The sequence below is a fragment of the Dipodomys merriami genome, unplaced genomic scaffold (assembly GCF_024711535.1).
Source record: "Dipodomys merriami isolate MVZ:Mamm:240054 unplaced genomic scaffold, mDipMer1.0.p SCAF_59, whole genome shotgun sequence".
In the NCBI taxonomy this organism is placed as follows: domain Eukaryota; kingdom Metazoa; phylum Chordata; class Mammalia; order Rodentia; family Heteromyidae; genus Dipodomys; species Dipodomys merriami.
The window spans coordinates 6,050,470-6,075,438 of NW_027206168.1; the positions used below are offsets into that span (position 1 = coordinate 6,050,470).

The following is a 24,969-nucleotide window of genomic DNA, read 5'->3' on the forward strand; positions in this document are numbered from 1 at the left end:
ACACTGGCTGAGGACGAAGAAAGGCAGAACACAAAGAACACTCCATATTGCTATGGTTATCTTTAGGGGAATAAGTGGCTCCATGAGCCACTAATCAGGGAACACACCCAAACCCACCCCTCCTGTGCCTCCTTGTAGTCAGCGTCCATCATACACAGGTGCACAAGCACCAGCTCAGTCAGTGCAGGCAGAGTGCTGAGCCATGCTGTAGTGTGTACTTAACAAGTGTTAGCTTTTAAAAAACTTGTCAATTATTCCTTTCTGACATGGCAAAAAACCTACTATCATATGAAATATAAAGGTATTCTCAGTGGTTCCTGTCAATTATACCTCATGTCGTCTGTGGAAAAAAATAGGAAATATAAATTATTTCAAATAGACATGCATAAAACTTTAAAATATTGTTTATTATTATTTCTTAAAATACCCAATACAATAAAAACTTCCACACAACTGACTTTACTACAAACGACAAAGGCTCCTATCAGCTCAAATGCACATAAAAACTTTCCAGATTAAAGACTGTAATTCCCTAGAAGTGCTTCACATTCTGAGGTTACACAAAAGTAAGCAGGAAAACACTAACATTAAATGAAAATCAATTTTGCACAAATAAGTATGATCATGAAGCTTAAATTACCAACTGAAATAGTGTAGTTGAGAATGACCCTGTGTGTTCTGACAAGAGTCACATTATTCCCTGGGGTGGTGTCTTGGACCCTTTGCTCCTCACATTTCTCTCATCAGGCCTGGGGCAAATCATTGAAGCAAAGTTTTCCTGGTTAGTGGCTTTATTTTGATGCACATTCTTCCTCTTCTTCTCAGTTTCAGACACTTGTCCTGTGGATGCAGAAGACCTGGGAAGACCGAGCCAGGCTGTTCTCAGATGTCTTCCTTTCTCTAGAGGGATTGTGGATCTTCGGATCCTCCCTTGTGGCATGGAAACAGAGACTTGGACACTGCTGAGCAACAGTGAGCTCTGCACCTTTACCTTACCAGGTAGGGGTGGCCATTTCCTAAAAAGTCCAGGAACGGCCTCTAAATTCAGAGAAGGCCTTTTATGCCAGCCAGTGCAAATTCAGAGCAGTAAACTGAAGAACTGAGACATAAAATGCCACCCTGGAATGAGCTTTGGAGGAAGGCATGCTGGGGAGCAGAGATCTGGCAGTATGTCCACACTGCGCCCCACCTGAGTGGGCCACTCGGGACAGGCGGCCCAGTAGGGTGCTACAGATGGCCAAAACAGCAGCCAGGGGCAAGTCTGCACTCAGGCTGGCAGGGAGGCCATCTTTGAGTTCAACAGTAACCTGAGTCCCTGCATCAAATATAATTATCTATCACCTTCCAAAATATTCTGAGCCAGAAAATGAACATAATATTTCAATTAGAAAGTGATATATCTAAAAATAGTATATTGCCATAATCAATTCCCACTCCCTGGGCACAGATAAATGTAGCACATGCCATCATAAACTTCCAGAACTGTTGCTGTGACAGAGAATGCAAAGCGAGGGGCTTTGCAGGGCATGTCCTTCCTTCCAGAGGCAGCACTCTGGGCCTGGGTTGCAGCTGAGGACAAACATCTCCTGGGAGTGGGGACACTGCTGTGTGGCCGAGGGCCCAGCCTGGATGGCCTCTAGGTAGCAGCTTCTAGGAACTCTGAGGTGAACACAGCCTCTGCGTAGTCTTCACACACATCCAGCAGCTCAGCGGCCACGCTCTCCAGAGCTTCATCTACCAGCTGCTCTGAAAAGCTGCAAGATAAACACACGGCTGAAAGCACTGACAGTGGCACATCCAACCCTCCTGTCTCTCAGCTGGGAACCTAACAAGTCAATTCTAAAACTGACATGAAATTCAGAAGAAAAAGCAAGGTGAGGGGCTTGGCTTTCTGGACAGTAGGATGGTAATGCCCAAGTCCTGCTGGAGGCCTGGGACACAGACAGTGGCCTGGCCCTCGGAACCGAGCTAACAGAGGAGACTAAAGTGACCTCACTGTAGCCCTGCTCCTGGTTACATCCACCTGGGACCTATACCTGAGACCAAGATTGCAGGACACTCCAAATTTATATAGCAATTTTCTCTGCATACCTCACCCTTTCTGAATCTGAACTGAGAGTAAGCTACAGGATGACCTCCCCAAATGCATCCTTGTACATTTCCTAGAAAAAGGACATTCTCATCAACAAGACAACATTAACATCAATACAAAACTATTATCCAATCTTATGTGTAGGCCTTATTCAAATTTCGCCAGCTGTCTCAATAAATCCCTTAAAAGAAAACTTTCTTAGATGGGTACTGGTGGCTTACACCTGGCAGAAATCCGGAGCATCATGGTTCAAAGCCAACCAGAGCAGAAAAGCCCACTCACTAGACTTAATCTCTAAAATAACCAGCAAAAAGCTGGGAAAGATATGTGGCTCAAATGGCAGAGTGCCAGCCTAGCAAGTATAAATTTGAATACTGGCACTGAAACTTTTTTCTGGTCAATCCAGAATCCTTGGCTGTGTTTTGTTCTCAAGTCTCTCATTTAGTCTGCTTTAATTTGAAATGTTTCTCAGTCTATCTCCCATGATCCTAACTGTTCTCTGCAGAATGTCCCTGGACTTTTGAAATACATTCCCCCCTCAGTGTGTTAAGGTCTGTATGCACTCATTACTGATGACTGGTGATTTTGAACACTTAGTTTGGTCATATTTGCTATAGGCCTTTCTTTTGTAATTAAGAAGCCTATTGTAGGGAGACAGAGACTATGTAACTATTCTATTTCTTTCTTTCCTGTTTTTTTTTTTTTTGGTCCTGGGACTTGAACTAAGGGTCTGGGTACTGTCCCTGAGCTTTTTCGCTCAAGGCTAGTGCTCTACCACTTTATGCCACACAGCCACTTCTGGGTTTCTGGTGATTCCTTAGAGATAAGTGTCTCATGGACTTTCCTGCCTGGGCTGGCTTCGAACCATAATCTTCAGATCTCAGCCTCTTGAGTAGCTAGGATTACAAGCATGAACCATTGGCACCCAGCTTGTAATTTTTTTGTTCTCATCAAACTTGTGTGAATCAATGATTGCAGGGTTCCCCAAAACTACTTTTCTTCCTCATGTAATAGCTGGCATTCTACTATAATAGAGCACTCCCCCTGCTTATTTATATATTCATTCATTCACTCATTCGTAAGTTGGTTTTATGGCTTCTGACTTTTGCAATCTGATACTATTGCTACTTTTTAAAAATTATTATTACTTATTTATCCGACGTTTGACCAAGCTGGCTGTTGTGGCCTCTTGATATGTCTTCATCATTTGTTATTTTTGGCTGTACTAGGATTTGAACTATATTGGGGGTTTGCTAAGTGGGCACTCTCCCCACTCAAACCAACCCCTTTTTGCACTGGTTTAGTTTTAGGATCTTGCTTCATGCCTAGGTCTTGCCTAACTTGCAATTCTTCTACTTGTGCTTCCCTGAGTTGCAGGGGATGACAAGCACCCAGCACTGTGCCCAGTCACAGTGCTCCCCCTATAGCTGGGATCACAGGTGTGTACCACTGTACCAGCCTCGGGCTGAACTGGAATTCTATGAACTTTTATGCCTGGGCTGGCCTTGAACAGCAAACACCTCCAACATCGTTGTCTCCCAAGGAGCTGGGATTACAGGCTTCAGCCACTCTGACTGGCTTGTCCTATAATTCTTTAGAGCACTTCCTTTCAGGAACACATGATATTCAAGGCTCATGTTATATTTCTGAGCCCCAGGCCTGCCTCTCTGAGGAGCCCTGGGGCCAGTTCACGGTAGACACAGACAGTGAGACATGGAGATCGGAACACCAAGTAAGCTCTGCGCTGCCAACGCCTTTGCTTCTAGATGCCCCCAGCAGAAAACCAAGAAATGTCCCTATAACCCTCTGTATTTGTCATCTACCAAAACTGTATGCTCATAAAAATAGGGCTAATTCCAGTTCAACCAAGGATTTGTTCTAGCCATCCCCCAGAAACCCCGGTCTTGCTATTCAAATTGTATTATTTGAGCCATCATTAAATTCAAAGTAAGTAGTTTCAGAGTTGCTGGACCAAGAGGCCTGCAGAATCCTACCCCACCACAGCCCGGGCTCATGCTGTTGGAAGCTCTGGGGACGAATGCCATGCTGACAAGTCACTCTGCACCGTGCATGACATGACTGCGGTCTCTAGCTGAAACTAGATGCTACAGCCAGGCTCATGTTTCTGTTTGTATTTCAAGTTAGGGTTCTCCCATCTTTGCTGATTAGAAGCTATCTAAAGGAAACATTAATATGGTTCCCAAAATCAAATTTTAGAGTGGAATGAACTACTGACTAAACAAAAATCAGAAACACAAAAATGTACATGGAGGTAAGTGCCATGGCTTCCTGCCTACCCTATTTCCACCTAGTTTTGTTTTTGTCATTTTTTCTCCCCTCTTTCTTCCCCTTCCATCCCCCAACTACAGGGGAATTCTCATCTTCCTTCCTGGTATACATTTTGCTGGGCTTAAAACTCTGAATTAGTACTTTTCAGGAATTTAAAAACATGCATCAGGTCTTCCAACTTCTACTGTATTTTTATTCCTCTCATTTTTATTCCTCTTGCTGATGTTCTCACTGTCCTTTCAACAATATTATGACATATGGCTAAATACAATTTGCTCTCTCTCTTTCTTTTAACTTGGGGGTTTTAGAGCTTCTTTTGTTACTCTAAGGAAGTGATAGTCATGATCTCTTTTTAATTTTATTTTTACTTTCCCTTTCTCTCCTTTCCTTTTAGGACTCCAACACCATAAACATTTGATTTTTTTTTCTATGTCCCTTCTCTCTGTACTTTTCATCTTTAATAGTGGTTCTATGTATCACTCTGGCTATTTTTTTCTGTTCTATGTTCTAACTCTCTAACTTACTGAGACCATCCAATGACGTCCTCATTCCAGAAAGTATAATTTTAATTCTAGAATGTACATTTAGATTTTGTTCAGTTTTTTTTTTTTTTTTTTGGTCGGTTGTAGGGCTTGAACTCTGAGCCTGGGCACTGTCCCTGAGCTCTTGAGCGCAAGGCAAGTGCTTAAGCACTCTACCACTTGAGCCACAGTGCCACTTTTAGTTCTCTGGTAGTTAACTGGAGATAAGTGTCTCATAGACTTTCCTGCCCAAACTGGCTTTGAATCGTGATCCTCAGATCTCAGCCCCCTGACTTGCTAGAATTACAGGTGTGAGCTAGCAGCACCCAGCCCGATTTTGTTCAGTTTTTTTTTTTTTTTTTTTGGTGGTGGTGGTGGGGCCTGAACTCTGGGCCTGGGCACTGCCCCTCAGCTGAAGCTCAAGGCTAGTGCTCTACCACTCGAGCCACAGTGCCACTTCTGGCTTTTTCTGTTTATGTGGTGCTGAGGAATCAAACCCAGGGCCTCATGCATGCAAGGCAAGCACTCTACCACTGAGCCATCTTCTCAGCCCTGTCTCTTTTATTTCTGTGTGTACAAGAAACAATTATTTTAATGTCTGAAATAGCTATGGTATTTGGGCTGCTGTGGGTCTGTTCTTGTTTTGTGTCTGTTGTCTTTTATTTTTTACTATACACCAGACACTGTTTTCAAAAACTGTAGAAATAAGGTAAGTTTCAAGATGATGTTATTTTCCTCCAGAAAAAAAGCTGAGGTTTGTATATGCCTGGAGACTGGAGGGCAATGGTTATGTAAAGTCTACTCAATCCAATCTCAAGGACTGAGTTGATATATTGAACAAAGCCCCTAAGAAGGCTTGTTTATATCCAAGTGAAAGTTTCAGGGTTCCAATCAAAACTGAGGACAAGGGTTAGGGATGTAGCTCAGTGGTAAAATGCTAAATTAGCACGAGGAAGGTGCTGGGTTCAATATTAGCCCCACAACAATAACAAAAAGTAAGTATGGTTCACCAGGGCAATCACATGCCCTTGGCACCTACTGGATTCCAACCTCTGTCTTCTGATATGAAAAGGCTAAGTGCTCCTCTTCTCTCTCCAAAACCGACTATCCAGAGCCATGCAGTGGGTCCGGCTCCCTGTCTTCTCCAGGAGCCTGGCCCCATTATTCATTATTCACCTAGTTCACTTCTGGATGCCTTTAAGCACCTGTGTTTTATTTTTAATTCAGCTTTTCTATTAACAGTTATCCTCAGTGGGAGAGGTGGTCCAAATTACCAAGCGCATCATTACTAGAAGCTGAAATGATTGGTTCATTTTATATTTGCTTTGCTCTTTATATTCCTAAAGCAAATTCATCACCAAATGGTGAGAGAAACACAAAGGTACTCTCAGTACATTTCAACACAGCAGGTGATGTATCTATCCATTTTCTTCTCTTTAACCTTCCTCACTCTGCCTTTCCTCTAGGGCAACCATACCATCTGGAACCTAGGTCTCCCTCCTCTAGTCTGGAATAGATGGTTTCCACGCTCATTGAGGAGCTCTGTCCCTGGAAAAAGCTCTTGCCATTTTCTTGGAATCTCTGTGTTGAGTCTAGGATTTCTATAATCCTTGGCCTTCCTTTTTTAGAATACATGCTTATTCGGGGGGTGCACACTCTCCAGCACTGAGGGACACAGCTCAATGAAGCCATACCCCTAAAGTGTCCTTCTTATTCCCTTATCTTTAGTCATTTAGGTGAGTCAACATGCCTGTTAAATTCTGGAAGTATGTTCTAGTACCTTCTAGCTTCCAGTATTGCTACTGATAATTTGAAGATGTCCAGTTTTTACTTCTCTGGAATCTTAGGTCACCTCTTTACACTAGGATACTCAAGTTTCCTTTTCATGATATGCCACAGTGCATGCCAATTCATCCATCCATTCATTCATTCATTCATCATTCCTCCCTCAAAGCAGACAAAAGATGAACTATTTTGATTTAAAGACTATAGCAAACTGGGAAATTTTCTTATCAGTTCTTGGCTAACGTCCCATTTCTCTCCCCGCCTCTCCCCACCCCCCACCCCCCACCATTCTCTTCAGTAGTAATCCCTCTATCAAAAATACTTTTCTGAGCTGGGCACCATTGGCTCATACCTGTAATCCTAGCTACTCAGGAGGCTGAGACCTGAGGATCATGATTCAAAGTGAGACCAGATAGCAAAGTCTTTGAGATAATTATCTCCAATTAACCACCAAAAAGCCAAAAATGGAGCAGTAGCTCAAGTGACAGAGCACTAGGACAGCTAAGAGACAGCACCCAGGTCCTGAATTCGAGCCCCAGTACTGCCACCCAAAACAAAACAACATAAAACAAAAATGTTTCTGTGGGGTTGGGAGTGGTAAGGGAGAACAATAGAAGGGGTGACACAAGATGCACTGTACCCATAAATATATTGAAAGCCCCTTGTACAACTAAAGATGACACTCTTTTTTTTTTAACTTTTCGGTTCTCTAGTTGCTTTTTTATTCTATTGTTGGAGAGATCAGCCATTCTATCTTCGTATTATTTTATTATTATTTTCAGTACTGTGGACTGAGCCCAGGGCTGTGCACTTGCTAGACAAGCAAACTACCACTTGAGCCACACTCCATACTTCAGAAAGTTATTTCTCACATTTTTATTAGCATCAATTAGTTTTACAAGAGGGTTTCATTGTGACATGTTCACACATGCATACCTTGATCAGATTCACCCTCTTTGTTGATTTCCCTCATCCATCTCCGTTTCCCAAACCAATCTCAGTAGGATTCACTGTGTCATTTTCACACATGTATATAAAGTATGTTGACCATATTCACCTTCCTTTATCCTCCCTTGTCAACAATGCTTCCATTCTCTGGTACCCAGGCCTACACAGTATTTGATGTGTCTAGCTCTCAAGTCTTACAACAGACTTCTGCACAGATACACACCTGAGTCCTGAGTTTACTTCATTACTTTGGTTGGCTGAGTTATTTGCCCTTCAACTAGCTACCTAAAGGTTATTTGATCTATCCTTTTCAGTCAGAAATTTCTCTCTCTCTCTTCCAAATCCAGGAATCTTTAGGAGTTTGGTTTTTATCAAAACCACTATGATGTTGTTTTCCCTTTCCCACTCAATTTCTTAACTGCATCCAGTTCATTTCATCTGTTCACTCTGATCACTGGACTAGGGCCTTTCTTGAGGTGTATGTTAGAACACAGACATTCAAAGATAGGTGGGAAACTCAGGTAGCCTCCCCTCTCACACAAGAGATGATGAGATGAGCTAATCTGTCTTTGAATACTTTTCTAAACTCTCACCAATATAATTCTCATCTTTGGAGCACAAAAATAAAAGTAAATCAGGAGAGATAAACAAGCGAGCAAAAATGGCGTTCAGACACACTGTCATGCCAGGTCAAAGGGCAGTAGAGGAAAACATCTATGAAAGCTCAGGCATGTTTAATAGCTCTGTCTTCTATGTCTGAACCTAGAGGCTGGGAGAACTCTCTACACCTGTAATACAGCTACAAACAATTGCATCAATGTATCTAGTGTAAGAATATACAACCAATTGGTCTCTCTTCCTTGGCTTGCTTTGGATTTCCTAATCAGCCAGTTACTCTAACTGATAGGGACAAGTTATGGGAAATGAGTAAGAATACTACAGGATCATGTAGGTGTTATCACAAGGAAAGAAATTAAGTTCATTTCTCTCTTCCCTGGGAAAATCCTTCAGAACACGTGAAAGCAAATGTGCATCTCACCCAGAACAAAGGTTCACATATGCTTTAAAAGGTATTATTGATTAAGCACAAGACTCAAAACTCAGGTTAATCTCAGAATTTGAATATTAGCAATTACCCCTGATTCTGTCCCCAAATTTCACTAAAAAAGGAAAGGAGCTAGAAAAAAAAAAAAAACAAAAAAAAAAAAACAAAAGAACAGGGTTCACATATGCTTCAAAGGGTAGTACTTGATTACATATAAGATCCAAGACTCAGGTTAACTGAAAGTTTTATTGGTATTGCCCTGATCTTGCCCCAAATATCACTAAAAGAAAAGTATATAAACCAATACACAAATCTACAAGGAAAAAAAGAAAAGAAAAATGACAATGGTAGATGAGACATGACCACAGTTTTCAGAAGGTAAAAATCCCAGAAGACTCATAACTGATTTATCAGCAAGGAAGCATGGAAGAAGCTGTGAGGTTCCCCCCCGCCCCCCAAAAAAGCAAACTGATTTGTCCAAGACATCAGAAAGGCTCAGAAAGTGAAAGTACAGAAAATCAAGAAGATGGAATGACATATGAGGCAGAAAACCTACAGCAGTTAGATGACAGATCTTCACTCCTATTTTTGGCAGGGAAGGGACAAGCCCTTTTCCACACTTACAAAAAAAAGAAGATATAGTCCTTGGGGGGGAAAAAAACACCAGTAACTTTGATTTCTGCAAATCATCAATCAAGTATGAATATCACTTTCAAACCTGTCTTAAGAAATTTCTGCTATAGGGGTAAGGAAGGTGGCTCAGTAGTAGAATGCTTGCCTAGCATGCAGGAGGTGCTGGCTTCCATTCCTCAGCACCACATAAGCAGAAAAAGCTGGAAGTGGCGCTGTGGCTCAAGTGGTATAGTGCTAGCCTTGAGCTGAAGAGCTGAGGGACAGTGCCCAGGCCGAGTTTAGGTCCCACAATACACACACACACACACACACACACACACACACACACACACACCACACACACACACACACACACACACACACACACACACACACTCTCTCTCTCTCTCTCTGCTATATACAAGCTCTTTCATGAGAGACTAAATTAAGAAAAGGAAGTCAAGGATGTTAGAAAATAAGGAAGCTACTCTGGAGGGAGGGAGCCTAACACTCAGTATGGCGAAGTCCTAGGCCAGGGTAGAAGAAAAGGGGGCTGCAAAGATGAGGAGTAGGGCTGAGAAATGAGGATTAACTGACATTTTTGTTCACTGGGAAAACTCTGAATATTGACTAGTATGTGTACAAAGTAAATGCATAAGAGGCAAATAAAAAGAAGCAATTATTAACTCCTGAAGTATGCTTAAAAGAAATGTGCTAGGGTTAGGGCTTAAGTGGACTATACATGCACAGTCACACGCATGCGTGCACTCGCGCGTGCACACACACGCACACACACGCACACACATGCACAAAGAACCAACACAAAATATACTATTTAGCTCACTGATGAAAATATCTTGCAAGCATATAAACAAGTGATACCATGAGGACTTTAAATCTGGATTCTTTTTATAAAGAATGGACTTCACCAGTATCTTTTCCGGTTATTCATTCATAGCTCTAGGAGCCCATTTTATGACTCTAATGGACCCACCCTACTCAGGGGGGTGACTCACAGGAGCAGAGGGTGAAGGAAGACACTGCAGTCAGAGGCTGCTGCAGAAGGCCCGTGTGTCCCGACTATGGTGATTTCCTAGTCCTGACTGCTCTCTTTCTGCTCAGCAGCATTTTAGGTTCTATGACGGGTCCTCACTCTCACCAACAGCAAGAGGAAATACCATAGCTCTTTTGCTGAGGTAAACTTTTGTGCCCCCTATCCTAACACTCATATACTGAAGTCCTAACTCCCAATGTGATGCATAGGCCTTTGGAAGATAATTCTGTTTAGGTGAGGTTCTGAGGACAGACCCTTCATGATGGGCTTCTGCATCTGAAGAATGAAATTCTTCATTAGGGCCCAGAACTCTAGGGCCCTAAGAAAATCCCCTCTTCAGCTTTACCACAAGTCTGAAATTTGGCCCTTAGTTCATAGACAGTAATATGTAATGCCTTACTAACCTTTCAGCAAACAGCCATGGGTTGAAGGAGCCTACAGCCTCATGAGATATGAGCCGAAGGAATTGCTCAAATTGGCTACAGTAGTCACCAATGCTGTGCCTCATACTGGGTGGGACAAAGAGAGGCACTCGGCCTTCTCTCTGTGGAGAATCTCCTGCAAGTGAAGGAATGGGAGCTTCTCTCTTCTCTGGTCCCTCGTCTGCTCCCAAACTTTCATCCAGGGAACTGAGAACACAGAAGAGGAACAGACATGCAAAGTCATGGGTGAGCAAGGTGGACTGCTCATTTACCTTGATAGTTCCGTAACCAAAATCTGTCCCTCACAATGAACAAAAGGCAACACTGCAACCTGACTCTCTTTTCTCTTTCCATTGCACTAATGTTCACACTACAGGCATTACTTCTCCTAGACAAAATGACACTGAAAACAAACCTTACAGGAAGTACCAAAACAACCTACGTGGACCCAACTAATGCTTGCCCCATGGAAAACCAGCCAAGTGCTGCCACTGATGAATGGCAGGCTCCTGAAAATGAAACATACGTTGCCCATTAATAACCATGCTGTGTTACCATCTCAGAACTGGCAAGATATTCTTTAAAAAAACCTTCCACCCTGTGGAAACTGAAGAAATACAGAACTTAACTAGGTCAAAGGCAACCGACTCACATGAACGCAGACTGTCAGAACCACTTACTTGCCATTGCAGGGACTTTCTAACACAATGCTAACAGCAGGCTCCCTGTGTGTTACTGGCTTTGTGATCCTGATGAGATGAGGAGGCAGAGGCCTTTCACTTACTGCTGGGCTTTTCTGGTCTATAAGAGGACAGGCAGAAAATGAATGCATATAAAGAAAAGCTGATGTCCAACTTAGAGCTGTCCTAGTGGCCAACAACCTGTGAGGAAGTCACATGAGCATTTAAGCCTTAATGGGCATAGCTAGCAGTGTATAGGGAAAAATAAAACTACTATAAAGGCAAAGGTGAATATAAACAGTACAAGAAAACAAGCCAGTGTAGAGACAGTCTTAAGAAATATTAAACTCGAGACCAGAGGCATGACTCAGGTGGTAGGGCACCAGGTGAGCAAGCAAGCTGAGAAACAGTATTAGGCCCCAAGTTCAAACCCCAGTGCTGGCACCCAAAAATAAATAAATAAATAAATGAAAAAGAAAGGAAAAAAAGTAACAATAAACTCTTTCTGAAGGCTCTGGCACCTCTAAGGAAGCCTCCTTGCTGAGACTCCATTATGAGCCAGCCACCCAATCAAGGACTTGTAAGCAGTTAAGTTTGTTTAACCTTTAAATGCTTTGATTACTAAAGAAGAAGAAAAAAAACTCTCATGCCTGAACACTTAATTAGCTGATCTAATTTGTCTTGGGCATTGCTAGAAAAAAAATCTGCATAATTATAATCAAAACATTGATTTACTAACTACAACTTACAGGCTTGACAATTCAAGTCTTAGATTCTTTCTAATTTTAAATACATTTCAATGTCAGGAAAGAGCTGTCCTCTAAGGTAAGGAAAACTTACATGTAAAATAGCTTTCTCTGATTCACATTATAATCTCATGAAACTGCCCAAACCAACTGATATAAAAAATATTACTGAGAAGCCGGCACTGGTGGCTCATGCCTGTAATCCTAGCTACTTAGAAGGTTGAGATCTGAGGATCATGATTGAAACCAGCTTTGGCTGATAACTCCATGAAACTCTTCTCCAATTAACCACCAAAAAGCTGGAAGTGGTGCTATGGCTCAAGTGGCACAGTGCTGGTCTTGAGTGACAAAGCTAAGGGACTGATCTAAGCCCTGAGTCCAAGCCCCTGTACCAGCACATACACATGAAAATTTTGCTGAGAAGACAAGGGATTTCTGTAGTTCTCAGGGAGAAGCAATATGGATTAGACCTCTCTCATTCCAAAGATCACTTTAACCAGACATACCTATAATCCTAGCTACTCAGGAGGCTGAGATCTGAGGATCTTGGTTCAAAACCAGCATGGGAGTCATCTCCAATTAACCACCACAAAGCTGGAAGTAAAGCTCAAGTGGTGGAGTATGAATCTTGAACAAACAGTTCAGGGACAGCACCCAGGCCCTGAGTTCAAGCCCCAGGATCAGCACAAAAAAAAACAAAAGAACACCAAAGATCATTTTACATTGTGATATAACTAAGCCAACAGGCAGAACAACTAGAAACAAGAATGGCTTACGATTCTGGGGTGTCCAAAGATTTCCTTCTATATACAGAGTCTACAGAGTCTTAGTGACTATCTTTAAGAACATCAAGTATTTTTCTACATGATACAGCCAAACCATCAGTGACACAAATCACCCCTCTGCTTCCATCTGAAAATAAATTGGCCACTGATGGACTAAACAATGATTAGCAAGGCCCTAGGGAAGGTATGGAGGGGCTCTGACTTGAACAAAGTATCCAGAGCTGTAACATGCCAAGCGAGCAGTGGAGGAAGGGAACGAAGTTCAGTCGATAACATGGTTCAAGGATCCCTCCCTCCCTCATTCTAAATGCTTGGGACCAAAACTCTGATTCCAGGTTTTTTAATATTTGCATTAGTTTTCCTGATTGAGCATTCTTAATATGAATGCTCTTTGGACTTCAGATTTTTGGACTTCATATTTGAGGCTTAGGGATGTTTAGCCTGCAGGAGGATATGCACTGCCAAGCTGGGTCATATGAATTGGGCTGTGACAAGTCATTCACTTGTCATGTGGGAAACAAATGGAGGCTGAGGTTGTTTGGTGAGGAAAAGAAACAACATCATCATCTTCAACAACAAAATAGTACTGGAAAATAATAGGAAACAAAAAGGAAAAACATTAGTACTTGGCTTATATGGTTCATCTTTCTTTCAAAATCTGACTTTTTCTAAATACTCAAACTCCTATTTTAAAATAATTACTTGTGACATGTACTGCTGTAAACCTCTACCATGCCATTTCCTTTCTGCCTCTTAGCAAGTACAGTACAGGACTTCAATTCCTTTAGAGGCAGTGCTTCTCCACATTTTATCCCTCCTTCATGGTAGGAACAATGGTAGGAACTGACAAGCATGAATCAAAACAGAATCTGATCAAGGCTTCCCAGCCAAAATTGTGACAGTAATCTAGCAATTGCAGCCAAAGTGTGTGTGCATGTGTGGGTACTGTGAAATGTGAAGAGAAAAGCAAAAACTCTTTCCAACAAAGGTGCTGAAACAAGTGGCGATCTGAAACCAGAGTTTCAGTTTCTTCTTTACACCACAGGCAAACTTTACCTGATATTATCATGGGCCAAAACATGAAAACTAAAGCTATAAAAGCTTTTAGAAGAAAATAAAGTATCTTCTTGCTTCAGAAGTAGGCAAAGATTCCTCAGACAACTGACATCAAAACCATACAAGGAAAAACTGATAAATTAGAGAAGCAGGTAAGTCACTGATGGGGAAACAGTATTTGTAAAGCTTCTATCTGCAGAAGCAGATGTGTGGCTCAAGTGGTAGACTGTCAGCCCAGAGTGAAAAAGCCAATGCATACACAAAACTCTGAATTCAAGCCCCAGTACCAGCACAAAACCCCAAAACCAAAACCAGAAAAGCTCCAAACAACAAATAAACAAAACATCTATCTGATAAATTAGTAACTGACATACAAAGGGGGAAAAAGAATGAGGAGTAACAGCTGATAGACACAGATCCTTTTGGGGCTGATAAGAATATTCTGGAATTAAGTAGTGAAAGGGTACTTCGCCTATAATCCCAGCTACTCTGGAAGCAGAGCCCAGGAAGATCAAATGACATACCACCTTAGTGTCATGCAGGTATATACATAAGAATGTAGTCTAAAGATGGTCCTAAGGTCAGCCTTGAGCTAACAGAAAAAAAAGCTGGGGGACGTGGCCCAAGTGGCCCAAGTGGTAGCGTGTCTGCCAAGCAAGTACCAGGCACTGAATGAAAGCTCTAATGTAGCAGGGGGTGGGGGGGTGGAGGGGGGTTGGAAGAGAGAAGGGAGAGAGATATATGTGTACAAGTGATGCTTGTACAATTATGTAAATACAATAAAACTAATGAACTATACACTTTTTTTTGTACTCATTTGCCTTTTTTTTTTATTGTAAAGATACTATACAGAGAGTTACAGTTACATGAGTGAGGTATTGAGTACACTTCCTCTTGAACATTGTTACCCCCTCCATTGTTTTCCCCCTACCATCCCCCCCCCCCTCTGAACTATACACTTTTAAAGAATGAAAAGTCTGGGCATGTAGCTTAGTGAGAGAGCAACTGCCCAGCATGCACCAATCCCTAGCTCCCTAGGACAGAAAACAAAGGCTGGGAAAGGAGCTCAGTGGTAGAGTACTTCTTAGCATGTGCAAGGCCACAGGGCTCAATCCTCAGCACAACCAAAACATATACCCAACAAGAACTTGTACCAGAATATAAAGACTTTGTACAAAAATAGTCAATCCAAGTTTTAAAAATGAGCAAAAAGATTTTGGACACTATAAAAGACATGTGACTGGACAACATTCACTTCTAATAAGTTGTAAATATCTTACTCATCAAGAGATGAAATTAAAGCCCAGTGCAATATCACTACAGCACAATCAGAGTGGCTACGATGTCAAATGATACCAGCAAATGTTGCCAAAGGCATCAAGCAAATTGAGCTCCACAGAGATAGGAGTGTTCACGGAGTATAAACTGATACATTCTTCTTCTGAGAAAGGTTTTTTGAAAAAGTTAAATATACCTATCCTATGACCTGGAAAGTACACTCTTAAGTATTTTTCCAAGACAAATAAAAACTGAGGGTCCATACAAAGACTACATATCAGTCCCTCAGGCAGAGGGACAAATTAGATGTGGTGGGTGCACACCATGAACTACAGATACAAGGGCTAGGAGATAAATTGGTGGCTCCTTGAGATGCCTCCAACAGTTTCTAGAACCTGACAATGTTGCCTTGATGGTACAAGGGACTTAAGGATCCTGAGATGGGGAGAGTGTCCAGGATTATAGGGAACCCTCAGTATGGTAAGGATTCTCACAGAAGGCAAGTAGACGCAGATCTGACTACAGAGGAGGAATGGAAGTGAGGCAACAGAAGCAGAGACTGCAAGAGTAAGTTCACCAGCAGGTGCATGTCAGCCTTAGACAAAACAGATTCTCCAGCCTCCAGAAGGAACGAGCCTAACCAACATTTCAGACTTGTGTCCTCCAGTACTCTAACAGAATGTGTATCTTTAGTGACCAATACGTACATTCCACTTGTTTAGCAGCAATAGGAAATAAGCAACACAACCAAATATAAGATGCTACAGTAAAAGAAGAGTGTAGAAAAGAGTTCAACTATGATTTGGTACTTAGGTGAAATTCTACAACAGCTGACACTAGTTTCAAAGCATAGAGGTTACCTGGTAGTAGGAAACTGGCTGGGAACATGGATTCATTTGTCCAAACCCTTCAGATGACACGAAGACGACTGGGTTTATATATGTAAATACGTAACTCTAACTGCTACTGTGCATATTTAGGAATAAAGTGTGTGATATCAACACACTTTGAAATACACAAAAGAAATGCATTTAATGTAAAGATAAGATGAACTGACAGAAAGAGGGATAAACAAAAATAATAAAGCTACTATATAAAGTATTAAGCATACCAGTCTACTTAGTGGGTATATCAGTATTCACTATATGTATTTTTTTTTCCTCTCAACTTTTTGGTAATGGGGAAAAGTGGGGAAGCACCTACCATTTCTTTCTTCCTGCATCCATAAATGAGGATCAGCATATACAATTTTATTATATCTTTGGCGTACTGTCTCCTGGTATTTCTTTAAAAAAGAAAGTTTAATTTATGAGAAAAGATGAGTTTCATTATAAACCAGAACTAGTAAGGATGGAAAAGTTCAGCAGACATGGTTAATACAGACAAATGGCTAGGACAGATATCTGCCAGGCCAGGAAATGATTAGTTTGTAGAAGTCTAAAGCTAAACAGTACAATTAACATGACTGCAGTATCCACCAGCATTTTCCATTAGAACCTGTGGTGACAAAAGAGGCTTTCTTTACATGCCTTGTCCAATATGGTGACCACCTGACTACAGACCATCTGCAGTGTTTTTACTTTAACAACACTTATTTCAATAGGCATATGTAGCCAGTGTACCTCAGTCTGGACAGTTAAGGAAACCAGTTACAAGACTAGAATAAAATGCTATGCTTAAATTTTCAAAAATCAATGAATTATCTTCTGACTACAAAGAAGAAATGAGATTAAATCATGGTGTAGCTAAAACAAAATGCAAACATGGTGTCATGAGACCTGGTCTCTCACCCAGCACTGTAATTTGGGAGGATCTTAGCCACTTGTTTCCCTACCAGATCTGTTTCTTGCTCTGCATAATCCAAGGGCTGGGATGGCCAATGTGTGAGACCTAATACCTTATGAGAAAAGCATTCTAAAAGTAGTGTTGTAGAAATTAAAGAAGGTAAAGTTACCAGTGATTTCATAGAATTGCTCTCCCACAGGGTAAAAGAGGCAACTGAATAGAGGTTGAAAACATTACCAATCACTATTAGTTGTGTCAGACAGCATATTCAATATGCTATGCCACATTCCATCCTTAAAATCCCTTCTTATTATGCAGGGCAAGTAATTATGCCATACACTAAGGTCATACACTAAGTTAGTAGCAGAGGTGGGATTTAACAGCAGGACCATGGGGCTCTGACATATTAAGAGCCAGAAGCACAAAGAAGAACAGAGGTGAACCCTCAGTGGCAAAGCTGACCCCAGACCCCAGACCTTACTTCTATCTCCTCCATTCGGAGCATCATGGTCTCCAGATCTGGGCTGTTCTTGCCGTCCCTCAAGATCTTAGCTTGAGTCAGAGTCCAGAGCTCATGAGCAGTGTCTTCCAAAAAGTCACCCAGCTGATGAATATTACTGGATTGAGAGTTAACAGCTGTGACCTTCAAAATAAGGGAAGGTGGGAGGTGGAGAGGTGACCAAAAAAAAAAAAAAAAAAAAAAGGAAAGCTTAGATTATTGCTCATAACAAACCAACAGCACAGTTTCCCAACCAGCAGAGTTTCTACTGCCTAAATCAGTAAATCCAGAAGTATTGACTAACATCAGTGTGCTTTTATCACAGCCATTTAAATAAGAGCATTAACTAAGTGGTGCCATTATTATCTATTTAAATAATCATTTCATGGTCAGTTGGTAAATTATCTTCCTTTTGCCATATTCTGACAATGTACCAGATTTTGCATGCAACACAAAATAGAGGCATATACATCTCCTTGTTTCTGGGTCAATAATTGGTAAGAGCTTCTTGACATCACAAAGTTTAAGACTCTATCTTTGCTTGAGACTCAGTTATAATCTAAGAGCTTTGCCAGCCTTTCTTGGCCTTTCTGTCCTTAGATTCACAAAGTACTGCAGTTTGCAAAGCATTTCTACAGGCAGTTGTTGTGATTCTACTACATGTCTATAGCTTATGAAAGCTTCTGAAAGAAGCTTTAGTAGAGTAAAAGAGATATTTCTGAGATGAAGGCCAGGTTCTGTCCCTACAAATCTGTAACTCAGAGTAAGTTTATTCAATCCTCTCATCTATGCAATCTATACAAATAATAATCTTGGATTTTAGAAAAGGAAGTATTGAAGAAGGCTTGTATTATTGAGATACTCAGCACAAGATCTGGCACACAATAAGAAAGGTTACTACTAAAGCAATTAACATGCAAAACCTTTTAACAGATAACAAAAAAAAATAGATAATGGCCAACAAATAAATGAACAAAATAATAATAACAATAAATTAAATTCACATAACTATATACCAAAAAGCACTTTTATCTCAAAGTGCCCAATCATAATCAAAGCTAAACAAGTGAAAATCAGTTGAATGATCAATATAATAAAATTACAGAGGGGTCAGGGGGAGGGAAAGTAAGAGAAAAATGAGGGAAAGGGTAACAAGTTTGATAAGAAATGTACTTATCTACAAAAAGAAAATGCAATGAAAAAAAAAGAAAATTACAAAAAGATTCAACTTAACCAACAATAGGTCCAGTTAAGTAAGAGATATGAGTAAGTTTGCGTGGGCAATATTTCCCATCCATAAAGAATAGAATACCAAGAATACTAAAAAGCATTAAAAAAGACAAGGAAGGAATTGATGGGCTACTATGAAAAGAGTATCAACAAATAAAAAAAAGAGCATGGTACTGAATAGCTCAAGTGGCAGAGCATCAGCCTGAGTGATAAGGCTAAGGGGTAGTCAGCGCCCAGCCAGGAGTTCAAGCCCCAGTACTGTCATGTGTGTGTGCGCATATGCTCGCATACATGTACACACACACACACCACAGACACACAGACACACACACACTCCAGACCTGGGTGCTGCTTCTGAGCTTTTTTGTTCAAAGCTAGCACTCTACCTGGAGCCACATCTCCACTTCCAGCTTTTTTTTGGTCCTTAATTGGAGATAAAAAGTTTTTGGGGGCTGGGAAGGTGGCTCAGTGGTTCAGTGATTGCCTAGCATGCATGAGGCCCTGGGTTCGATTCCTCAGTACCACATACACAGAAAAAGCCAGAAGTGGGCACTGTGGCTCAGGGACAGTGCACAGGCCCACAGTTCAAGCTCCCTGACCAAAAAAAAAGTCTTCCTGTCACTGCTAGCTTTAAACCATGCTTCTCATATCTCAACCTCCTGAGTAGCTAGGATTACATGTGTGAGCCACTGGTGCATGGCTTTATAAATTATCTTTAAATAGTTGTAAAGAGGAGTTGCCATTTAACAAAGCAGTTTATGAATACAATGCATCTTGATCAATGCCACCCTTTCAACAGTCTCACCCATACCTCTTTCCTCTCTTTTCTTAATTTTGTAGGATATACATTGAATTCTTATATCCAAGGCAGATCATTCCTTATAATATTCACATGTCTATATTATTGCTAGTTCTTAAAACCACTTTGTTTTCCTTTAATTTTACAATGGATATGGAGTTATTTCCTTGGGTTAGATGCTAACCTATTTTTTTTTTTGGGGGGGGGTCCAGTCGTGGGGTCTGGGCCTGGGAGCTATCCCTCAGCTCTTCAGCTAAGGCTAGCGCTCTACCACTTAAGCAACAGCGCCACTTCCCGCTTTTTTCTTTTTGCTTATGTGGTGCTGAGGAATGGAACCCAGGGCCTCAGGCATGCAAGGCAAGCGCTCTACCACTGAGCCACCTTCCCAGCCCTAACCTATTATTTTATAAGGGAGAAAAAGTCTACTGTTTAGTGACTATGCTACTTAAAACCCCATCCTATAGCATACTTGAATTTAGATGTTGTAGGCTTTAAGTTTCTAGTTTTGAAATCTTACCTCACATGAGATTCTGTTACAAAATATTTTTTTGTACAAAAGAATTATAGTCACAAACATTATAAAAATATGCTGCAGCTAAAATACTGCTTAATGAGGCTTGGAAGGTGGCTCAGTGAGATAGTGCTTGCCTCACATGCATGAGGCCCTGGATTGGATTCCTCTGTACTACATAAGCAAAACAAGCCAGAAGTGGCGCTGTGGATCTAGTGATAGGGTGCTAGCCTTGAGCTGAAGAGTTGAGGGACAGTGCCGAGGCCCAGAGTTCAGTCCCCACAACTGACTCACCTGCAAAAAAATACTGCTTAATAGTTATTAATAACTATTAAGCAGTATTTTTAGTATTTAAACAGAACAGGGATACATTCTACAAACCTACTTTCTTCCCATTCCTAAACTCATCCCCCCCCCCCCTTTTATTGTGCCAGCCCTGGAACTTGAACTCAGGGCCTGGGCACTGTCCCTGAGCTTTTGCTTAAGACTAGCACTCTACTACTTGAGCCACAGTGTCACTTCCAGCTTTTTCTGCATATGTAGTACTGAGGAATTGAACCCAGGGCTTCATTCATGCTAGGCAAGCAATCTACCACCAAGCCACATTCCCAGCCCCCCACTTCCTTTTCTGAAGCTTTTATACTAGGCCCTGCCCTTTCTTCTGAGCAATCAAATGCAATAAACATTTTACATCCTGCACAAGGGGAAATGGTTGCAACTTTTACTTTCCACTCCAAAGCCTAAGCCTAGACAAGGTAATCACATCCTCCAAACCTTAAGCCACGTCCTCCAAAGAAAGAAGGGGTGACTGTACAAACACTTTGAGCTTTTTTGGGGGACTGGGAAGGTGGCTCAGTGGTAGAGCGCTTGCCTTGCATGCATGAGGCCCTGGGTTCGATTCCTCAGCACCACATAAGCAAAAAGAAAAAAAAAGCCGGAAGTGGCGCTGTGGCCCAAGTGGTAGAGCGCTAGCCTTGAGCTGAAGAGGTGAGGGACAGTGCCCAGGCCCAGAGTTCAGGCCCCATGACCAGACCCGCTGCCCCCCCCCCAAAAAAAAAATTTCTCTTTAATATTTTCATTTCTTTTCTGGACTCTCTCTTTTCTCTGCTGGTCATAAACCAGGCACTCAAAATATGCATGTGTAACAAAAATATTAGGCCCTAAGAATAAAAGAAATTAGGCCAGTAATGAGTGAAACTAGGGCAGCCATTCCTCTGCTATAGGCCATTCAGTGACACAGTGCACTCACAGTCTGTCATCAGGAAGAGAGATAAAAGGCACTGACAAAAACCTGTGGCTCTAGAGTGTCTAAGTGCTGTTTGCAAGGCTGATCTAAGTCATAGTGCTAAATATACACCATAAGAATTAACATGCCAGATAGGAAAAATAATTTTCACCCTCCTTGAGTCGGGTAATGTAGTGTTTGCAAAGTAATTTGCATACATTTTCCTCTGACTGGAGATATTATCATGTAATAATACCAGAATACCAACAACACACACCTGCTCTGCAGGCTGGGCTGCTGCTTCATTTAATGATGGACGATCCTTCAAATGAGTATTTGCTTCAGTAGAAGAATTAACTTTCTATTAAAATGGACAAATAGATTTATGAATTATAAAAACTCACAACTCATATTAGTACAAATGAACCATGTTACCAAAATAGCTTCTGTGTGGAACTATTCATCAGCTCTACCTGCATTAGGCACTTTGGCAGAATTAATGCATTCTGTCTTCATGAAAATAAATTCTACATGCTGTTTTTGGCTCTCCATGCTCCTACATTCCCATCCTCCACTAACTTTGTAAACACTGAAAAAGTAGGTGTGTGCTTTTATGCAAGTCATTCACTTCCTCTGCTCCACAGTTTCCTCAATGATAAAACAGGAAGCTGACATGTAATTTCTCTAAACCTCCTAGTTCAATACTTGAGATTTCTATGACTCTAATAATAATTCAACACTTCTTAACCTAGAAATGCAGAAGTCCACAGGTCTGTACAGGGACCTAGAATGCCCTTCATTCAATTTAAGGCTATAAGATGCTCTACAGCCTCATCTATTATTTGTGCAATGTGACAGTTTCTATCATTAGGGTAGATCAGGGTCCTGCTGCAGAATTTAGCCCATTGCCTATAGAAGGGTGGCACTGCATGTGATTTCATCTTGGAGAAAGCCTTGCTGTGTGCACAAGTGTCCAAATCTCTCTCCCTTGTGATAAAATAGAGCAAATCATTCTAAGCCCCAGAGGTGAGAGAGGACATTATAGTGGGAGAAGTTAACTGAACACAAACATTGCCAATAGAATCTACTTGCTAGAAGGGAAATTGTAATGTAAATGTGTTCTCCCAAGTTCAGATCTCACCTTTCAAAATTAAGACTTTCCTCTCTTTCTTTCCCCAAAGCAGAGACTAAACTAATAGTACAAAGTGGTCTGGGAGTGGCCATAGGGGCTCAAGCAGCATTGAGCCCATGCTTTATACTGCAGTCTCTCAGCACTGCAGCCTCCAGCAGCCATGGACAGTTGGCCCTACAAAGGATCAGTGCCACTTCTGTAGCAGCTTTTTGTACTCTACACCTTCCCAAGGCAGGCAAAGGGGAGAACTGGATTACCTGGGCCCTGACTAAAAGGGGCTTCAGACGCTCCAGAACAGCTTCCTCTACTTGGTCCGCTAGCTGGGTGGCTGAAACACTGTTTAGAAAATGGAAAATTTTCATGTCAGAAGCAATGCATATCACAAGCAATTCGTATCACAAGCAAGAATACATTTTACATTGCGTATTTATCAAACAACTCTGGTTGAAAGGAGAGCAAATGATTATAACACCAGTGCTTTTAGAGCTGTACTGCCTATGCAGGTCCCTATGAGCTTAAAATGCAGATTCTGATTCAGATATGCTGAGTGAGGCTAAGATCTGTGTATCCAACAAGCTCCTAGCCTGGGTGGAAAAGTTTATGAAACTCTCATGTCTAAGCAAAAAACTAGAAGTGGAGGTATGGCTCACATGGTAAAGCACCAGCCTTGAAAAATAAAAAAAAGCCAAGCGAGAGTGAGAGACCTTGTACTGGCACAGGAAAAAAAAATTCCCCATTAATAATAATTGTCAATTAAGAATCCTAGCATGGTACTAGTAGCTAATGCCTGTAACTCAGCTACTCAGAAGACTAAGATCTGGAAGATTCATGCTTAAAAAAAGTCTAGGCAAAAAAGTACAAGACCTTCATCTCTAATCAGCAAAATTCTAGGTTGGAGGTGCTCGAGTGCTAGCATGCCAACTGTGAGTGAAAAAGCTGAGCAAGAGTATGAGGCACTGAGTTCATGCCCCAGAATCAGAAAGAAAAAAGAATCTATTCCTAGTAAGGCTGATAGCCTAGGTATATACCATTAGTAAATATGAGAGTAGAATAGGTATTTTTAGTCTTGACAAGACTGAAAAGACCTTTGCGTCCCATTTATTCTTTTGTTTTATCTTGTTTTTGAGATGGAGTTTAGCTATAGCTCAAGCTAGCCTTGAACTATTGATCCTCCTGCCTTATCCTCTCCACTGCTGGGATTATGGCTGAGTCTCATCCCACCAATTCATCCTTTCTTAAAAAGCTAAATTAAAACACAGCAGGTAGCTCACAGTAATCTCAGGACTCAAGAGGCCGAGGCAGAATTGAAAATTCAACACCAGCCTGAACTACATAGTAAGACCCTGACTTGAAACAAACAAGTAAACAAACAAGCTAAATTAAGTATGTTCCAATAAACCAAGCAAGCAAACCAAGAAAGAGAACACACTAGGGAAACCTGTAAGAGGGAGCTTGGCCTAGCTAGATTCCTGCTCCTCTTGTGACCTGCTCCCTGCTACTGAGGGGATCCTTGTTTCACCTCACTGTCAGGAAGACTGAAGAGGGAATCAAGAAGAAAACATGACAGGACAACCCTCTCTTCAGCCTTTTGTCGGTCATGGGGGGCTGAACTCTGGGCCTGGGCACTGTCTCTCAGCTCTTCAGCTCAAGGCTAGCACTCCACCACTTGAGCCACAGTACCACTTCTGGCTTTTTTTCTGCTTATGTGGTTTTGAGGAATCAAACCCAGGGCGAGGCAAGCACTCTACCACTGAGCTACCTTCCCATACAGGCTTTTTGTAGAAGTTCAGTGGATTTGGTTTATCTACAGCCCTTCCAATGTTGTAAGTCCTACATCTGCCAGGACTCCCTTAACTAACTCTTTCTCTCTCCCACTCTCTCTGTCTCTCTCTCTCGTTGCAGTACTGAGGTTTAAACTCAAGGCTTCATGCTTGCTAGGCAGGCACTCTACCACTTGAGTAATACTACCAGCCCTTAGACTGTGGTCTTAGACTGTGATCCTCCTAAGGCCTCCTAAATTTTAAGTGTGTACAACCATACCTGGCTTATTGAGATAGGATCTTACTTTTTCCAAGTTTGCCTTGAACTTTCATCCTTCCAATCTCCATCTCCTGAGTAACTGTGATCACAGGCATGAAGCACCATGCCCATCTTTCACGCATTTTGTAGGATGGAGTTCTTAGAAGCTCAGTGAAGTGAAAGCCTGATCTAGACTCTGCAACCAATTTTCCCTCAAGTCTTCACCTAATACCAGCGACATTGCCACTTCCTTTGTTCAGCTATTTGTGCCTCTCAGTTGTCAAAGTAAAATAGTTCACTGCTAGAGATGCAAACATTGGTGGCAGACTTGTGAGCAAGGTAATGAAAAGATTAACACAATCAGGACAGTGGCTGCCTCAGGAACAAATGGTGACACAGCTGAGGAGGGCACATTGGGAGTTTCCATAGTATACACCCCATTCAAGGAGGTGGTAC

At 41.6% G+C, this 24,969-nt stretch overlaps 1 protein-coding gene across 7 annotated transcripts in view; it reads right to left on the reverse strand.

Moving 5' to 3' along the window:
- Nucleotides 1-388: 388 nt before the first annotated feature.
- Kiaa0753 (KIAA0753 ortholog) overlaps nucleotides 389-24,969 on the reverse strand; it is a 70,461-nt gene continuing 45,880 nt past the window's right edge. For 5 of the 7 annotated variants that reach the window (XM_070001720.1, XM_070001721.1, XM_070001722.1 and 2 more), the window contains 7 exons: nucleotides 22,752-22,830; nucleotides 21,640-21,723; nucleotides 17,580-17,741; nucleotides 16,517-16,598; nucleotides 11,449-11,569; nucleotides 10,751-10,975; nucleotides 389-1,754 (listed from right to left, as the gene is read on the reverse strand). In XM_070001720.1, the coding sequence (XP_069857821.1) occupies nucleotides 1,637-1,754; nucleotides 10,751-10,975; nucleotides 11,449-11,569; nucleotides 16,517-16,598; nucleotides 17,580-17,741; nucleotides 21,640-21,723; nucleotides 22,752-22,830 (871 nt within the window). In that variant the 3' untranslated portion in view covers nucleotides 389-1,636. Of the gene's footprint in view, nucleotides 1,755-10,750; nucleotides 10,976-11,448; nucleotides 11,570-16,516; nucleotides 16,599-17,579; nucleotides 17,742-21,639; nucleotides 21,724-22,751; nucleotides 22,831-24,969 lie in introns of those variants that run through there. The other 2 variants (XM_070001723.1, XM_070001724.1) reach the window with 2 other exon arrangements.